The sequence below is a fragment of the Somniosus microcephalus genome, chromosome 4 (genome assembly GCF_052327205.1).
Source record: "Somniosus microcephalus isolate GS21.2 chromosome 4, FLI_Smic_1.0, whole genome shotgun sequence".
NCBI lineage: Eukaryota > Metazoa > Chordata > Chondrichthyes > Squaliformes > Somniosidae > Somniosus > Somniosus microcephalus.
In genome coordinates, this window is record NC_140990.1 from 278,066,107 (window position 1) to 278,085,899 (window position 19,793).

At 46.3% G+C, this 19,793-nt stretch overlaps 1 protein-coding gene across 1 annotated transcript in view; it reads left to right on the top strand.

Moving 5' to 3' along the window:
• LOC147120487 (coiled-coil domain-containing protein 89) overlaps positions 1-19,040 on the top strand; it is a 341,657-nt gene extending 322,617 nt beyond the window's left edge. The window contains exons 6-7 of the mRNA XM_085986492.1: positions 17,135-17,234; positions 18,244-19,040. Coding sequence (XP_085842618.1) covers positions 17,135-17,234; positions 18,244-18,330 — 187 coding nt within the window. The 3' untranslated portion in view covers positions 18,331-19,040. The remainder of the gene's footprint in view (positions 1-17,134; positions 17,235-18,243) is intronic.
• Positions 19,041-19,793: the final 753 nt, after the last annotated feature.

Below are 19,793 nucleotides of genomic sequence, written 5' to 3' on the forward strand. Positions count from 1 at the left end.
CATCTGGTTCACTAATGTCCTTTAGGGAAGGAAATCTGCTGTCCTTACCTGGTCTGGCCTGTATGTGACTCCAGACCCACAGCAATGTGGTTGACTCTTAATTGGCCTCTGAAAACCAGACAGACCACCCAGCATCAACCTAGGCACCGGATTCGGAATGACCTCCTCACTATCATCTGGGGACTTGTGCCGATATTGGGAGAGCTGTCCACAGACTAGTCAAGCGACAGCCTGATAGTCTTACTCACCGGCAGGACAGACCCACCATGGGTGGCGACACAGTGGTGTACAGTCGGGAGGGAGTGGCCCTGAGAGTCCTCAACATTGACACCAAACCCCATGAAGTCTCATGGGCAAGGAAACCTACTGCTGATTACCACCTACCTCTTTGTTGAACGCCACTTGGAAGAAGCGCTGAGGGTAGCAAGGGTACAGAATGTACTCTAGGTGGGGGACTTTAATATCTGACTACTGACTGAGCTGGCCATGTCCTGAAGGACATAGCTGCAGACTGAATCTGCGGCAGAGAACCAACACGAGGGAAAAACCTCGTCCTCACCAATCTACCTGTCGCAGATGCATCTGTACATGACAGTATTGGTAGGAGTGACACACAGTTCTTGTGGAGAAGAAGTCCTGTCTTCACATTGAGGACACTTTCCATCATGTTGTGTGGCACTACCACCATGCTAAATGACATAGATTCAGAACAGATCTAGCAACTCAAAACTGGGCATCCATGAGGCACTGTGAGCAGAATTGTGTTCCAGCACAAACTGTAACCATGTTGAAGGACAAGGGCAGCAGGTGCATGGGAACACCAAGTTCCCCTCCAAGGCACACACCATCCTGACTTGGAAATATATTTCCTTCATCATCGCTGAGTCGAAATCCTGAACTCCCTACCTAACAGCACTGTGGGAGTACCTTCACCATATGGACTGCAGCAGTTGAAGAAGGCGATTCACCACCACCTTCTCAAGGAAAATTAGGGATGTGCAATAAGTGCTGGCCTTGCCAGCAACACCCACATCCCGTGAATGAATAAAAAAAGCAGGACCACTCAGGGTCTATCTTATCTTAGTATCGTCTCCTATCAGTCTGTCCTTCCTTCGATAGTTTTGTGTTGTGTTGTATAGGCCTCCATGGAGACCAAGACTGCTTCATCCTTTTCAAGTCTAAACCAGAGGCTGAACATCACTTGTTCTGACTGTCATAGGTTCCATAGATACGCAGCTGTTACTCCTTGCAGCAAGAAGCAGTATTAGTCGAAGCAATGATGGTGATCCTCAGTCTCCTGGTGGGCAGGGGAGTGGATCATAGAGGATTGCAAGATAGTGCATGGTTAAATAACCATAGAATGATACAAACAGAAGGAGGCCATTCAGCCCATTGTGCCTGTGCTGGCTCTTTGAAAGAGCTATTCAATTAGATCTACTCCCTTGCTTTTTTCCCATAGCCCTTCAAGTATTTATCCAATTGCCTTTTGCAAGTTATTATTGAATCTGCTTCCACCACCTTTTCAGTCAGTTCTTTCCAAATTATAACAATTCAGTGGCCTAGAAATTCAGTTGGTTGCGCCAGCCGCTCGCGCCTTAAGAGGGCGAGAAGTGGGGCGCTAAGCGGCTAGCGACCGGGTGCGGCGCGATCTGCGCCTCTCGCGAAATTCAGTAACGATTTAGCGGCGGCGCAAAACCTTTGCGCACAGATCCTGACATCATTTCATGGTGCAACGCCCTTTGTGTGCCCCGAACCGGAAATTCAGTGGCGCCGGCCTATTGTGCGTCTGGCGCCCCCAGCGACTGGTAAAGGGGAACGGTTCCCAGTCGCTGCGGGGCGTGGGGGGTGCTAATTGAAAGGGACTCCTCCTGCAGTATAAATGTCAGCCATTGTGCTCCACTCCTTCTTTGTGAGACACTGATATTTGGAGAGAGACAAAGGGAGAGAGCTTTCTGGTTTGAATCAACACTCGCTCAGGTACTTCTGGCTTCAGGCCAGAGCTTTGCACTTGTAATTAACTTTCAGTGCCATAGCATTAATTCGATACATCTAATGGGGGCTGCAATGGCTGCAAACATTGGCTTACTGCATTGCTTTCAGAGGGCTCAGAGACGCCGTGAGAGACTGCCAGTCATGGCCAGACGGAGAAGGGCCAACAGGCGTCGGCACAGGAGGCCTTACCCACCCAGGGTATACCGCCAGCAGTCCTCATATCTGAACATGTCTGAGGAGCAGTGTGTTCGGAGGCTGCGATTCAGAAGGGAGGTGGTCACAGAGATCTGCCACCTGCTTCAGAGAGATCTGCAGCCACAACTGAGGAGCAGGACGTCTCTGTCGGTGGCAGTGAAGGTGACGGTGGCTCTCAACTTCTATGCCACCGGCTCCTTCCAATCCGCTACTGGGGACATTTCCAACATCTCCCAGTTTGCGGTACATTGCTGCATCCGCCAGGTGACCAATGCCCTTTTCAGAAGGAGACGTCAGTTCATCTCCTTCCCCATGACCCTCGACAAGCAGCAAGAGCGTGCAATGGGATTTGCAGCATTAGCAGACTTCCCAATGGTGCAGGGCGCCATTGACTGCACGCATGTAATTTTGCGGGCACCTCTGGAGAATGCCGAGGATTACCGCAACCAGAAGGGCTACCATTCGCTCAACGTGCCGTTGGTCTGTGACCACAGGCAGCTCATACTAGCTGTCAATGCCCGCTTTCCAGGCAGCAGCCACGATGCCTTCATCCTGCGCCAGACTTCTGTGGCAGACCTTTTCCAGGCCCAGCCTCACCCACGAGGATGGCTTCTCGGGGACAAAGGCTATCCTTTGTGCACCTGGCTGATGACCCCGCTCCGAGCGCCCAGCACCCCTGCAGAACAGCGATACAATGACAGCCATCAAGCAACCAGGAACATCATTGAGCACACAATCGGCGTGCTCAAGCAACGGTTCCGCTGTCTGGATCGTTCCAGGGGAGCCCTACAGTACTCGCCTGAGCGAATCTCCCATTTCGTTGTCGTGTGCTGCATGCTGCACAACCTGGCTATCCGCAGGACTCAGCCACTGCCAGCAGACATTGGAGGACCACCAGAGGAGGAGGAGGAGGAGGAGGACCAGGATGGGAGGGAGGCAGAAAGTGCAAGGGCCGTCCATCTGCGGCTTATTGCAACTTGGTTCTAGGCCCCCTCTCAGGGAATGGCTTGTGTCAATGAAGGAAGATGAATGTAGCCGCTCCGCAAGCCCTCAGCCGATCAAGGCAACCAATACTTCCAAAAGCAAACATGGACAGTGCGATTAAAGAAAATGTTTTACTCTTATAACTCTGTGCCCTTCCCGCATCAAATCAAATCAAATCAAATCAACTTTTATTGTCATTGTTAGTGCACAAGTGCAGTACAACGAAATGTAGGCTTGCGGCTCCCGAGAGTGTACAATTTGGATTAGGACACTTAAACATTTCAACATACATTTGTACATATATATTAGCATAAATATGACCATAATAAAGTGCATCGGCAGATATGCAGGCTTTAGTGTTTATTTGTGGAGTTCAGTAGGATGACAGCCCTGGGAAAGAAGCTGTTCCTAAATCTGGTCGTACGGGTGCGAATGCATCTGTAGCGTCTTCCAGATGGTAGGAGGGCGAACAGACTGTGGCTGGGGTGGGTAGGGTCTTTGATGATGGACCGTGCCCTCCGTAGGCAGCGTTTCTGATATATATGTTCTATGGTCGGTAGCCGGGTGCCGGTAATGCGTTGGGCAGTTTTGACTACCCGCTGCAGGGCTTTCCGGTCATGGGAGCTACAGCTGCCGTACCATACCGTGATACAGTTTGTCAGGATGCTCTCTACAGTGCAGCGGTAGAAGTTAGAGAGGATCGGGGGTGACAGATTACATCCCTTCAGCCTCCTCAAGAAATATAGGCGCTGCTGGGCCTTCTTCACCAGAGAGGAGGTGTTGAGGGACCAGGAGAGGTCTTCCGTGATGTGGACTCCGAGGAACTTAAAGCTGGCCACTCTTTCCACCTCCCCCCAAACAAAAACACACCAGTCTCGGCCTTTATATAAAAAAAGCACACCAGTCTCGGCCTTTATATAAAAAAGAAATACAACAGCCTTGGCCTGTTTATAAAAAGCAACAAAATTGTCCAGACCTTCTACTTCTTCACCTGCGAGGGTGATCCGTCTCGCTTCCGGCCATGGCCCCTACCCACCCTGCAGCTCCTCCTCAATGGGACCCCAGTGGCTGCAGCAAGGCTGGGGGAAGGCTGCTGAGGATTAGTTGGTGAGACAGCAGATGCCCTTGGGGGTCGGCCTGGACCAGCTCTGGGCCTGGAGGGCCCGGCTGTGGACTGCTCCAACTCAGCTTGGGTGGCAGCAGTCTGTCCTACGGGTGGTGGCAGCTGCAGTGGAGGAGTGACAGTGTTGGCTGCAGGAATGCTGCCAACCTGACAGAGCACAGGCACTCCCTGGTCGGCTGATTCACTGGCACTCGCACGGGCCAGCACTGCAGCATGCGCAGCAATCTGCTGAAGCACAGACTGCTGGGCTGCTGCGGCGCGGCGAGTGCCCCGGCGATGCCTGGCCGAGCCAGCGAGTGTGGCAGCAGTTAGTGCCCGTGTGGCCCTGGTCTGTGTCTGGATGACACCAGCCAGTGAATGCACGGCACGACTGAGCACTTGGCTGGAGGCTGCCTGTGCTGCCGCGAAGTCCTGCAGACTCCTGGCCTGTGCTGCCCCGAATTCCTGCACACTCCTTGCCAGTGACTCTATGGAGTCAGGCATCATTGCCACTGCAGCCATGAGCTCAGTGTGCCTGCGCTCAGCCTGGGCGCCCATTTCCGCTAGGAGCCGCACCTCCTCTGCGCTCACTGTAGCAGGACTGGAGGCCACACTCTCCCTCCGGGGAGAAGGCCGCCGAGCTTCCCCACCGCTCCCTCGTTGCTGCAGCCCGCTGGTCCCCGGAGCATCACTCTCCTCCGACACTTCCCCCCTGCTCCCCTCCAGGGAAGACGTGTCCCCAGCATGGCCATGGGCTGCCTCGGCCGAGGGTGTCCCTGATGGGGCGGCTTCCCCTTCCTCCTCCTCTAGGTCTGAGTCCGACACAGTGCCAGCTTGAGGGGTCACCTCCTCACCTGGCGAGTCACCATCTGAAAGTAGGGAGGCACAAGAGTTGCTTTAGAGTGAGGACATGATGGCAGCGAGGGAGGCATGAGTGCTGCTATGCACTGCATTGGTACGATAGTGGCAAAGGATGCTGGCGTGAGGCGCAGGTGGAAAGAGAGAGGTCCAAAAGGTGAGGACCATTGGTGCCCAGAACAAGGTCAGCATCTCCAGTTGCGACGGGGCCAATCAGCCGGCCTGCCATAATGTGCTCCACTCGCAGCTCTAGGTCGCTGAGATGCTTAATGTCAGGACGGCCTCCCCCGCTCTGGCGCTGCTGTCTCCGGTTGTGCGCCAGCTTGCCCTGCAAGAGAGAGGACAGCCTCTTAAGTACAGTGTGAAGCCCTGATCTTGCCTGCACAGCCTCCCATGGTGGAATAGCCCTGACAGTGTGAAGCCCTCATCTTACCTGCACAGCCTCCCATGGTGGAATAGCCCTGACAGTGTATAAACTCCTGAATATGCAAGAGCTTTTCATGACAGTCCCATAGCTGCTGGATGAGGGCTGGGCAGTAGGGCTTTCACGTCCCTTTGGCCATCAACTGAGGAGTACATGCAGGGATGAGGAGGATACTGGAAAGGGTACTCACCCTGACAACCCGAGTGAGGTCGTTGAATTTTTTACGGCATTGGAGGGGAGTCCTGGGAACCACGCTGTTGGAGGCGACCCTGCTTGCCACCTCCCTCCAGGCTTTCCAATATTAGGAGGGCAGCAGCCTCCTGCCACCTTCAGGGAACAGAACATGGCACCTGCGCCAACCAGCAGCCTCAGGTCACCCTCGCCGAAGCGCTGCGCTCTCTCCCTTGGCTTCTCCATTCTCCTGGGCGTGGAGCAAATGAATTAGCACTGTTCAGATCTTCCCTCAGGGCTGCAGTGTGCAGGGCGTGGCAGCCAAACAATTCCACCCTCCCCCTTTAAGTGCTGACCGGCGCCTGACTGCCTTCAATCAATAACTCGCCGCACCTGCGCTGCGCCCGCCCTCGGTGGTAGCGCCCTGGATCGCCGGCTTAGCGCCTTATGATACTCGTGCATCACCTGCTTTAGCGCTGCAGCAACCTCTTGGGGCGATGCAACTGAATATCGGCGAAGGTGGCGCTAAGTTGCGCCGGGTGCAAAGTTTTGCGACCGCCCGGCTGTAGCGCCCCAAACGCGGCTATACCGAATTTCTAGGCCAGTGTGTAAAACTTTTTTTCCTCATGTTGACTCTGGCTCTTTTGCCAATTACCTTAAATCTGTGTCCTCTGGTTACCGACCCTTCTGCCACTAGAAACAGTCTCCCCTTATTTACTCTATCAAAACGGTTCATGATTTTGAACACCTCTATCATATCTCCTCTTAACCCTCTCTGCTCCAAGGAGAACAACCCCAGCTTCTCCAGTCTCTCCATAACTGAAATCCATCATCGTAAATCTGTTCTGCACCCTGTCAAAGACCTTGATATCCTTCCTAAAGTGTGGTACCCAGCAATGAACACTACCTCCTCCTTTACTGTGATAGTGGCAGCATCCTCTTCGTTAGTGACAGATGCAAAGTACTCATTTAATAACTCCAGGCGTAACTCCAAGATGGTATGTTGCCTCCCTGGTGCCGGGGTCAAGACTGTCACTGAGCGGCTGCAGGACACTCTGAGGGTGAAAAGCCAGAGGTCGTTGTCCATATTGGTACCAATGACATAGGCAGAAAGAGGGATGAGGTCCTGCAAGCAGACTATAGGGAGCTAGGAAAGGAATTAAAAAGCAGGACCTCAAAGGTAGTAATCTCCAGATTACTCCCGGTGCCATGTGCTAGTGAGTACAGGAATAGAAGGATAGAACAGATGAATGCGTGGCTGGAGAGATGGTGCAGGAGGGAGGGCTTTAGATTCCTGGGGCATTGGGACCGTTTCTGGGGCAGGTGGGACCTGTACAAGCCGGACGGGTTACACCTCAACAGAGCCGGGACCAATATTCTCGCGGGGAGGTTTGCTAGTGCTGTTGGGGAGGGTTTAAACTAGCTTGGCAGGGGGATGGGCACCAGCCTATAGGAGTAGAAAAGAGGAATAAGGTGCATAAAAGAGTGAGTGTGTTGGATAGTACTAGAGAAGAAAGTAGTACCATATTAGATAGAAGCAGACTAAAAAAGACTAACAAAAATTCAAACATGTATGTAAACGCACAAAGTGTGATGAATAAGGTTGGTGAACTACGAGCACAATTAGCCGTGTGGCAATATGATGTTGTGGCAATAATGGAAACGTGGCTTAAAAACGGTGAGGATTGGGCACTTAATATTCAGAGTACAAGGTGTTCAGAAAAGATAGGGAAGGAAAAAAGGGAGGTGGGGTGGCAGTGCTGATTAAGGAAGACATTGTAGTGTTGGAAAGGGAGGATGTTCTTGAGGGGACAAGGACAGAATCCATTTGGTTAGAGTTGAGGAGCAAAAAGGGTATGATCATGCTATTAGGGTATTCTGTAGGCCTCCAAATAGTGAGAGGCAGGTAGAGGAGCAAATCTGCAGGGAAATCGCAGAGATATGCAAGAGCTATAGAGTGGTGATATTGGGGGACTTTAATTACCCAAATATCGATTGGGATAATGCTATGGTAAAGGGAAAGAAGGGAGAGAAATTTCTGAAATGTGTTCAGGTGAATTTCCTTGACCAGTATGTTCTTGGCCCAACTAGGAAGGAGGCATTGCTGGATCTGGCGCTGGGGAATGAGGTTGGCCAGGTCGACCAAGTGTCTGTGGGAGAACACTTGGGTACGAGTGATCATCGTATCATAAGATTTAGATTAGCAATGGAGAGGAGCAGGGAACAATCTAGAATGGAACTTCTAAACTGGAATTGGGCTAACTTCAATGGGATACGAAAGGATCTAGCCAGGGTAAAATGAATGGCTGACAGGAAAAACTGTAACGGAACAATGGGTGATCTTTAAGGAGGAGATGTTCCAAGTACAGGCTAGGTACATTCCAACAAGGGGGAAAGGTAACAGAACCAAAGCAAGGGCTCCTTGGATGACGAGGGAGATAGAGAAGATAATGAAACAAAGAAAGAGGGTGTATGATGCATGTCAGGTGAATTATTCAAGGGAGAACCAGACCAAATACAATAAGTTGAGAGGGGAAGTGAAGATGAAAATAAGATTGGCAAAGAGAGAATATGAGAGTAGAATGGTGGTTAACATAAAAGGGAACCCAAAAATCTTCTACCAGCATGTAAACAGTAAGAGTAAGGGTAGTAAGAGGCGGGGTGGAGCCTATTAGGGACAAAGAAGGTGATATATGCTTAGAGGGGAAGGGCAAGGCTAGAATACTCAATGAGTACTTTGTATCGGTGTTTACTAAGGAGGTGGATGCTGACAAAATATCGGTACAAGAGGAAAAGGTAGAAGCAATGGAAGGGGTGAAAATTGATAGACAGGATGTGCTAGAAAGGCTGGGTAGGCTTAGAGTGGATAAGTTACCTGGTCCAGATGGCTTACATCCTAGGTTGCTAAGGGAATTGGGGGAGGAGATAGCGGAAGTGCTTGCCATAATTTTCCAATCTTCCCTAGATGCAGGGGAGGTGCCTGAGGATTGGAAAGTGGCAAATGTGACACCATTGTTCAAGAAAGGGTGTAATGACAATCCTAGTAACTACAGGCCGGTCAGTTTAACATCAGTGGTGGGTAAAGTTTTAGAAACAATAATCAAGCAAAAAATTAACGGGCACTTGGAGAGGTTTAAGCTAATTAAGGAGAGCCAACACGGATTTGTAAAAGGCAGATCGTGTTTGACGAATCTAATAGAATTTTTTGATGAAGTAACAGGGATTGATGAAGGGAATGCAATCGATGTTGTCTACCTGGATTTTCGGAAGGCAGTTGACAAAGTACCACATAGAACGCATGCTTAACAAAATTTAGGCTCATAGAATAGGTGGGTCAGTGGCAGCTTGGATAAGGAATTGGCTTAAGGATAGAAAACAGCAAGTTGTAGTAAATGGCTGTTTTTCAAACTGGAGGATGGTAGACAGTGGTGTTCCCCAAGGGTCAGTGCTGGGGATGCTGCCTTTTTTGATATATTTAAATGACCTGGATATTGGAATACAGAGTAGGATTTCTAAATTTGCCGATGACACCAAACTTGGGGGTGTAGCAGTGAGGATGATACCAATCGACTGCAACAGGACATAGAAAGGCTAGCAGAATGGGCAGACAAGTGGCAGATGGAATTTAATACAGAGAAGTGTGAGGTGATGCATTTTGGCAGAAGGAACAGGGAGAGGCAATATATACTTAATAGCACAGTTTTAAAGAGTGTGCAGGGACAGAGGGACCTGGGAGTTAATTTGCATAGGTCCCTGAAGGTGGCAGGACATACTGAGAGAGTGGTTAGCAAAGCATATGGGATCTTGGGCTTCATAAATAGAGGTATTGAGTACAAAAGTAGAGAAGTTATGCTGAACCTTTATAAAGCGCTGGTTAGGCCACAACTGGAGTATTGCGGCCAGTTCTGGTCACCACAATTTAGGAAGGATGTGAAGGCCCTTGAGAGGGTGCAGAGGAGATTTACCAGAATGGTTCCGGGGATGGGGGATCTTAGCTACAAGGACAAGCTGGATTTGTTTTCATTAGAGCAAAGGAGGTTGAGGGGTGATTTGATAGAGATGTACAAGATTATGCCGGGTTTGGATAGGTTAGACGGGGAAAAGCTGTTCCCCCTAGTTGATGGTACAAGGATTAGGGGACACAGATTTAAGGTTTGGGGCAAGAGATACAGGGGGGACGTGAGGAAAAACTTTCTTATGCAGTGAGTGGTGAGGACCTGGAACTCGCTGCCAACGGAAGTGCTGGAAGCGGAGACACTCAATGTTTTCAAGGGGAGACTGGATAGGCACTTGAGGGAAATAAATTTGCAGGGCTACGGGGATAGAGCAGGGGAATGGGAATGACTGGATTGCTCTACAGAGAGCCGGCACGGACTCGATGTGCCGAATGGCCTCCTTCTGTGCCTCTATGACTCAGCTATGCCATCTGCTTCCACAAGATTATTTCCAGTTTGGTCCATTATCGGCCCCGCCCTTCCTTTGACTACCCTTTCTGTGGTGTATGTGCCTTTAAGAGCAATTATGGTGTATGTGCCTTTAAGAGCCCCAGGTGTGCGTAATGCCGGTAATTGCCACTTGGGCTATATAAGCCTGTGCATTGTGTATATCCTTTAGAAACCCCCCCAGACTTGCTTAGTAAATACCTATGAACCAACTCCTGTCTTCAGTGTCTTTATCTACACACGGACACTACAGTGGCGACGAAGTGGAAACGGACTTACCTGCAATTCGGCAGCACCTCAAGGACATCGATTCCTCCAGCGTCCAGAAGACTCAAGGAAGTAAGAGAAACTGTGGTTTCACCAGCTGGCCAAGCTGGTGACAGGTACTGCGCTAATCCTTCCTGGGCGTCAGGCTGGAGCTCCAGCGGCGGGCTCTACAGCTGAGACAGGCAGCGAAATCGGAGGCAAGCAATAACGGACTGGGAGGGTGCACTCGAGAGACGGCCGGCGCGGCAAGCAGGTCAGCGTTTAGACCTCCGTCGGGAACGAGTCTCCAACAGTGAATAAACAGCGTTGTTACCGGTAGCAGCGGCGGGAAAGCGCGGGAAGCGCCATATCGTTGCTACAGAGAGAAAAAAAAAAGCGCGGGAAGTGCCATATCTTTTCTGAAATGCCTAAATCTGGTAATATTGAGGCTTTTGATGGCGAAATAGAAGATTGAACCACATACGTGGAAAGAGTAGAGGTTTATTGCACTGCAAATGGAATAACAGATGGAAAAAAAAGCTTCAGTACTTCTGAACTTAATGGGCGCGAAGACATACGGGCTGTTACGAAATTTAATCACTCCAGCCAAACCAAAGGACAAGACTTTTAAAGAAATTGTTGATACCCTGCAGGAGCATTTAAACCCAACACCGCTGCTGATAGCGGAACGATTCAAGTTCTTCAAGAGAAATCAACACAAGAATGAAAGTAACGCTGATTACCTAACCGAATTAAGAAAGCTATCAAAGTACTGCCAATTCGGAGCAGGACTATCGGATTATCTTTGAGACAAATTTGTTTGCGGTCTCTTAAGTGAAGGAACACAAAAAAGACTGCTTTCTGAAAAAGATTTAACATTGGACAAAGCTTTCAGTATGGCTGTATCATACGAAGCAGCAGCAAAAGGAGCTGCAGAGATACGACAAGAGACACAGGATTTCGGCACCCATAAAATGACACAGGAGTTCGGAAGATGTTATCGCTGCGGCAGATCCACCCATAACCAGAGGGACTGCTGGTTCAAGGGCAAAGCATGCAGGCAATGTGGTAAGATTGGACACATTGCACGGGTATGCCAATCTGGACAAAATAAATCCACTGACAGAAAACAAAGAATCAATAAAGAAAAGTACAGGAAGGTACAAATGATGGCGGACAGTAGCTCCGAAGACCAGAATAGCGATAGCGACTCCGGAAACAAGAGACTAAGCTGTCTCAAATTACATAATGTACTTGCCAAAGAGGATTACCAAACCATTTGGGTTACCCTCACAATAGCAGGGTCCCCAGTTAAAATGGAGCTAGATACAGGATCAGCTCTAACCGTAATAAATCGACGAGATTACGAGAGGCTATTTTTGCATATACCTCTAAAAGACACATCCATTATCTTAAAAACATATACGGGGCAGAAAGTCTACCCCAAAGGAAAAATAAGGGTGCCTGTGGTATACAACGGCAAAGAAATACAAAAGTTGTATTTATACATTCTACAAGATGGTGGTCCACCGTTGTTGGGACGTGAATGGATAAGGAAGATACGTTTAGACTGGCACTCCATTCAGGCACTGACGGTGACCAGTAAGGAAAAAAACAATGATGACATCATACCTGAACGATTAAAAGACATCTTGGCCAACGCCAAAGAAGTGTTTCAAGAGAAACTAGGAACCTTGAAAGGCATCACCGCCTCAGTAAAAGTGGAAGATACAGCAATTCCAAAATTTTTTAAGGCAAGACCGGTGCCATACGCAATACGTCCGGCAGTCGAGGCAGAGCTGAAGAATTTGGAAAAGGCAGGCGTATTATCCAAAATAGATTGGAGCGAATGGGCAACACCCATCGTTCCAGTCATGAAAAAAACATTGCAAAATAACTCTGAGGAACAGAAAAAAATTCGCATCTGTGGGGACTTTAAGGTGACTGTAAACCCGGTCCTTCACACGGTACAGTATCCTCTTCCGAGGATAGAAGATATTTTCGCCTCACTATCCGGAGGGAAACGTTTCACAAAAATTGACTTGGCACAGGCATATCTACAGATGGAGGTTGAGGAGACCTCTAAAAAGTATCTCACAATAAACACACACAAAGGCCTGTACCAGTACAATCGACTGGTTTTTGGAATAGCATCAGCTCCAGCTATCTGGCAAAGAGCTATGGAGCAAGTCCTGCAAGGGATTCCGGGGACTCAATGCTACCTAGACGACATCCTTATAACAGGAGAAAACGACAACGAGCACCTTGCCAATTTGGAGCAGGTGCTCACTAGGCTGAAAGAACGGGGCCTACGAGCAAATCGCCCCAAGTGCGAATTTTTCCAAAGTCAGATATCATATTGTGGCCACATAATTAATAAGGAAGGGTTGCATAAGTCAGCTGAAAAAATTGAAGCAGTTATAAAAGCCCCAGCACCTGAAAATGTTTCACAATTAAAGTCATTCCTGGGATTAATAAATTACTATCATAAATTTTTACCGAACTTATCAACTATTCTACACCCTCTTAATGATCTTCTACAGACAGGAGTGATTTGGAAATGGAACGAAGACTGTAAGCGTGCCTTCCATAAATGTAAAGACTTAATCACATCCGAGAAAATTTTGGCTCATTACAACCCATCACTACCAATCAGACTGGCGTGCGATGCATCCCCTTACGGCATAGGAGCGGTATTGTCCCATAGATTCCCTGATGGCTCGGAACGGCCGATAGCTTTTGCGTCACGCTCATTGAACTCAGCTGAGCGTAACTATGCCCAGATAGACAGGGAAGCACTCAGCCTGGTATGGGGAGTGAAGAAATTCAACCATTACCTACACGGACAAAAATTTACCTTGCTGACTGACCATCAACCCCTCATCTCCATATTCAACCCTAAAAAAGGTGTCCCCATTATGACGGCACAAAGACTACAGAGGTGGTCCCTTTTTCTAGGGGCACACCAATACAACATTGAATACAAAGGGTCAAAACAGCATGGGAATGCTGACGGTTTATCACGCCTACCGTTGCCAACGATAGAAGAGGCACCTACAGTAGACCCAGTAGAGATATTCCACTCTGCCATAGTGGAATGTCTACCGGTGACAAATTCTGCCATTGAAAGGGAGACAAGAAATGACCCTACTCTCTCTCGGGTCTACGATTTAACAGTGAAGGGATGGCCAGCACATGGCGAACCACTGTTGCCAGCATTCTCGCAAAGAAGAGAATAGCTGTCAGTGTGCCGAGGAACCTTGATGTGTGGATCCAGAGTGGTGATTCCACCCAAACTCCAGGATAAAGTGCTAAAGGAGCTTCACGAGGGGCATCTGGGTGGAGTGAAAATGAAGAACCTAGCTAGGGCGTTTGTATGGTGGCCAGGTATCGATGGAGACATCGAAGACATGACCAAGAGCTGCCTAGGATGCCAGAAGGTCCAAAATGCTCCGCCACAGGCCCCTCTACATCCATGGCAGTGGCCCTCATCTCCCTGGCAAAGGGTGCACATCGACTTTGCTGGTCCATTTATGGACTCAATGTTCTTAATCGCAGTTGATGCACACTCCAAGTGGCCGGAGGTAATAAAGATGTCCACCACCACCACGGAAAAAACCATCACAGTATTAAGGACCATATTTGCCAGGAATGGGCTGCCGGAGCAGATATGTTCTGATAATGGACCGCAATTTATGTCCGAAGAATTCAGGAAGTTCTTAAAGAACAATGGGGTAAAGCACTACACCTCCGCCCCATACCATCCCGCCACCAATGGATTGGCTGAAAGGTTTGTCCAGACCTTCAAGAAGGCCATCAAGGCCATGGGTGATGAAGACATAAAACTTCAGCACAAGGTGGATAACTTCTTATTTGCATATAGGAATGCAACGCATATGGTTACTAACCAAACTCCCGCCATGATGTTCTACAATAGAAACCTAAGATGCCGGCTGGATTTGGTCAAGCCCAACATCCGAAGGGACGTGGAGAACCGGCAGTTTCAGGGCATGAATGAAAGGCCAACTAGGGCCTTCCAGATAGGCCAACCGGTTTTGGCCCGGGACTACCGTACCGAGAAATGGCAGCCTGGAACTATCTGCACACGATTAGGACCACTGATGTATACCGTGGACATCGGAGACAGCATAATAAGGCGCCATGCTGACCAAATCATCAAGTCATCCGAAAAGGGACAACCTACACCACCACTCTATACATCTAACGATGAAGTAGAGATACCCATATCTACCTCCGATCCGGTGATACTGGAGCCCGATGAACCCGACACTGGCCTTCAAGCCGAATCAGCCTTGCCAGAAGAACCTACTACACCACCAGAAACTACTACACCCCCGAGGCGTTATCCGGACCGAGTCAGGAAGCCTCCTGAGAGACTAACTTATAATTAATTAATACAGCAATGTATATTATTTTGCATATAACATGTAATTAATAATTACTTAAAATATGATGTACTAGTTAGCTAGAAGGGGAGGAATTGTGGTGTATGTGCCTTTAAGAGCCCCAGGTGTGCGTAATGCCGGTAATTGCCACTTGGGCTATATAAGCCTGTGTATTGTGTATATCCTTTAGAAACCCCCCCCAGACTTGCTTAGTAAATACCTATGAACCAACTCCTGTCTTCAGTGTCTTTATCTACACACGGACACTACACTTTCACTATACTTATAAAAGACTTTTGGGTTCCCTTTTATGTTACCCGCTAATCTATTGTCATATACTCTCTTTGTCCCTCTTATTTCCTTTTTCAGTTCCGCTCTGTACTACTTGTATTCAGCTTGGTTCTATTGAATTACAATCCCGACATTTATCATAAGCCTCCTTTTTTTGTTTCACTTTAATCTCTATTTTTAGTCAACCAGGGAGCTCCAGCTTTGAATGCTCTTCTTTCCCCCCTCATAGGAATGTGTCTAGTCTGTACCTGCACTATCTCCTCTTTGAAGGCCTCCCATTTCTCAGTTACTGTTTTACCTGCCATTCTTTGATTTCAATCCGCCTGGGCCAGATCCCTTTACAACTCGCTGAAATTAGCCCTCCTCCAGTTGAATATTTTCTCATTTGGTTTTTCCTTGTCATTTTCCATAACTACTCTAAACCTAATGATATCATGAGAACTCTTTCCCAAATGCCCTCCCATGGAAACATGCTCCACTTGCCCCACTTTATTCCCCAGAACTAGATCCAGCACTGCTTCCTTCCTTATTGGGCTGGAAACATACCGATCAAGAAAGTTCTTTTGTACACATTTCAGGAATTCCTCCCTCTCTTTGCCCTTTACACTGTTATTTTCCCAGTCTATAACAGGATATTTGAAGTCCCCCATTATCACTGTTCTTGCATTTTTCTGCAGTTTGCCTGCAAATTTTCTCCTCTATCTCCTTCCCACTATTTGTTGGCCTCATAATCTGAAGCTCATACCAAAATGTCCTTGTTATATGGTCCAGAATAGTTGTATTTGGGACATGACCTACTCTCCAGTACTCATCCATCTGTGAGGGGTAGAATTTATGTAAGTTGTACTGTATTTAGTGTATGATTTTGAGTTGATGCTCCATCATTTTACTACCGGTATTGGTTATGTGAATATCCAATCTTTCTGTTATCTGCGATCCTAGGTCTCCATTCAAGGCCCCTTCCGGGCTAGCTGTGGAATCTATTGACGTTATGATGAACTAACTGTACAGAGCATAGATATGTTCATATAAACAGGAAATGCTGAAAATACTCAGCAGGTCAGGCAGCATCTGTGGAGAGAGAAAGAGAGTAGATATGTTTATGACTGTCTTTGGTGTTGAGGACATATAGTTCTAAAAGGGTTGGTTTACATTAGTGTGTCTTGGAGGAAGTACTCAATTTGGAGATATTGGAACAGGTACCTCTTGACTGAATATAGTCTACAAACTGCTGGAAGGTGACAATATTTCCCCTATGCACCCAACTTCTTCTGGAGAGACCACATTTTCTTTTTGACATATCTAAAAGGGTCCATTTTAGTAATTCATTTTTGAAATTTAGGACAAACAAAAGGAGGTTGAACTACTTGAGAAATTAAGATTAACAGAAAAAGCAAATGCAAAAGGAAGGTAAGGAAAGAACTGAGAAACAAAACCTATTTAATGTGAGGCCCAACATGGATTAACCTAAGATTTTAAAAAGTTCAGAATATTATCATGAAGCTATTACAGTATATTCTATTACATTCCTTCCAGTTAGCTTTGATCAAAATTAATGCAAAACAAGAAACCATAGGTAATTAACATCTGTACATGTAACTACTAACATTTAAAAAGTAGTTGCTTTAAAAGTACATCATTTTAAAACTGTTTGTGTTCACTGAATCTCATCACCAAGCTGTTCTTATACAACTCTCACAAATTGATTCACAATTCCACAGCAGGGCTAGCAAAGACTTGAGAGGGCACCCGTCCACTCTCTTGTCTACAGTTACTATATGACTTGGTGAATAAGGAATTAGGAAGAAATAGAAGAGTCTTTACCTTCAAAGTAAAATTAAAATGTGTTAAGAAAGCATAGAAAAAAAACGGCATGCAATTACTCACTTTAGTCGCAGTTACAAAGCTATTCTTGAGCCTTATTGTGGGGCATTCCTTTGAATGATTGCTGTCATATTATTTGGGTGGAAATAGTTGTATTTGTATGTTACACATTTCATTCAACAGTTGCTTTATATTTCAGATTTCAATATGAAGCTGCAGTGGTAAATGCAAGTGTCAAAGTCAAGGAGTTACAGCAGCAGAATCACAAATCTCAACAGCTTTATACTGACTTGGAAAGGGTAATTAAAGTAACCTCTGGCTATAAACCTGAACAACCCATCCTCATATTTTTGTTATTTGGGCTATCGTATATCATGCGCTATTCTTGAAAAAGTTGGGCTTCCTGCTCAGATATATATGAATACTACTCTGAAACTAACCACTAAGAGTAACACACCTACTATTTTAAAACAGAAATGCGGCTGTCTCCTATCGCCACAAAAAATGTATTTCCTTTTCTAATAATAAAAGCATTTTAAGATATGTTAATTAGAGAATAAAATTACTTCTACATTGCTTCAAGCACACCAATATTCCACTTCCATTAGTGACAAATTGCGCTGTGAGTTACTAATGTATCACCCAACCTGTAAGTCGTACAGTATGGTATTGGTGTTTTGAGCGTTAATCGAAAATACTTTCATAAAAGTTGTATCACCCAATATAATACATTATTTCCCCTCCTTTCAGCTATCCCCTCTTATTTCCCAGCAGGCAGGCAGGAAAATCTTTGGCAAGAGATTTGCAAGACGGTCCTGACTCAACCCTTTGATATTTTGCTAGCCTCAGTTCTCATCTCTGTTGTAAAGCAGCACTGAGTAGTAACAGATTACACAAAAACACAAAATCTACTACATGCAGTTTAGAATATCAGAAAGTCTCTATATGCTGTGGGTGAAGTTAAACAGGCAGAGCAAGTTAAAGTTATTTACACTAACTGCGGTCTCATAAAATCATTGCAGGAAAACAATTTTGGCTAAAGGGATCCGAATCCTGTATCTCTCTTTTGACACAAAACCTAGGGTGTAGCTGTGAATGTGTAGAAATCTGGAATGAGGCGAGAACTCTAGATTCACAGGGCACTAAAATTAAAATATTTCTCAGGATGGTCTACTCTACAAACTTCCGTTACATACTGCAAACCATCCATGACTTCCATTACTATAGTCTGAATGTAATTAGCCCATTACAGAATTTCTCAACATCAAAAATTAATTTCTATTTGCTAACCTCTTCTTTCATTAATAGGAATTTGAAGCTTTCAAAAAGCACAGCAATGACCTGCTAACAAAAGAGAAGGAACTGAATGTCAAACTACGTCATCTGATTGACTGATGCCAGATTTCAACATTAGTGTATTTTACAATAAATTGACCCTTCATACCCAGATGCAAATAAAAGAACCATTTTAATTACCTGCTTTTGAAATAGTTTATCCTCTCCATGAAAATGAATAGGCCATTATCCAAAACAGGAGAAATCATAGGCCAGTTTGGGGCTTTTCTGCTTGCAGCAGGCTTTTGTTTCCCTACACTTGTGCTGCAACAGACCTTATTCTGGTTTCCCATAGTTCTTTGATGCAGAAAACCATTCATAAACCAACAGAAAAACTTAACATGAAAAACACAGAGTACATTCCAAGGTCAGAAAGCCAACACCAAAAACTGAAACAAATCTGTGAGGAAAGTTAAAATTTCAGAAAAACAAAGATTATATTATGCTACTAAACGAATACCATCATAAGGAAAGGGCTGTGTACACAGTGACTGAAGAATTTTCAAGCAGAAAGATGATGATGAGAGGTCTTAAAGTAACATTTTCTCATTTGGATAATTGCTTATCCACTGGCTTGTAGAGAATGAAAAATATTTGTCTTTTATATTCTAGATTCTATTGATTGGAAAGCAAACATCCCAATTGCTGTTTTTGTTTTAAATTATGCTCATTAAGGGCAAGAAGAGTTTTGAGCCATGCATCTGCAGTTTCAGAGTGTGGCAGCTATTGTATACAGAAATACCTCTTTAATAAAAACCATTTTGTCTGGAGTCACACTCTGCATATATTTTATCTACATACCATAAAATATTGTATCCTGTTTCATTTTTTTTATTGGTAATTGGTCTTTCTCACATACCTAGCTAGAAAAAAAACTTTTGTAATCAGTTGATCTGCTAAACAGGGGCACTTCATTTCAACCTTACTGATCTACAACCATCTTTCCATGATTAACCAGCATGCTAATGTACAGCAAACTTAGTTGAGGGACCGTGGGCTAAAAGTTTGAGGGCTTTACGCCACCTGTTACCGGCAAAAAATAGCGGAAAGAGGTTCATAATCATAATCATATCATAATCAACTTTATTGTCATTGTTAGTGCACAAGTGCAGTACAACGAAATGTAGGCGGGTCCCGCGGCGTCCTTCATTTTCCAAGGCAGTGCCCTGTAGATTTAAATAAGGGAGAGGTGCACGCCGACTTAACGTCACCTCAGCGAACTTGGACCTTAGGGCTGAGTTCAGCGCTGGGTCCTAAGCTCACCATGAAAACACAATGTTCAGCAGACTCACAGAGGTGCTGTCAGCACCTCTTAAAGGGACACACATCTTTCAGGTAAGTTTGCATTTAAGCTTTTGGATTGGATTTTTTTGATTATATTGAAGTAGTGGCTTGCTGCAATACATGTTAAAAGTTTTTTAAGTAAGTAGGGAGTGCTACTGGGTGCTTGCAAGGCCTCGGATGGTAAGGGAAGGCCTCTGAGAAAACAGAAAATACTCAGACGATCAGATAACATTCGTGGA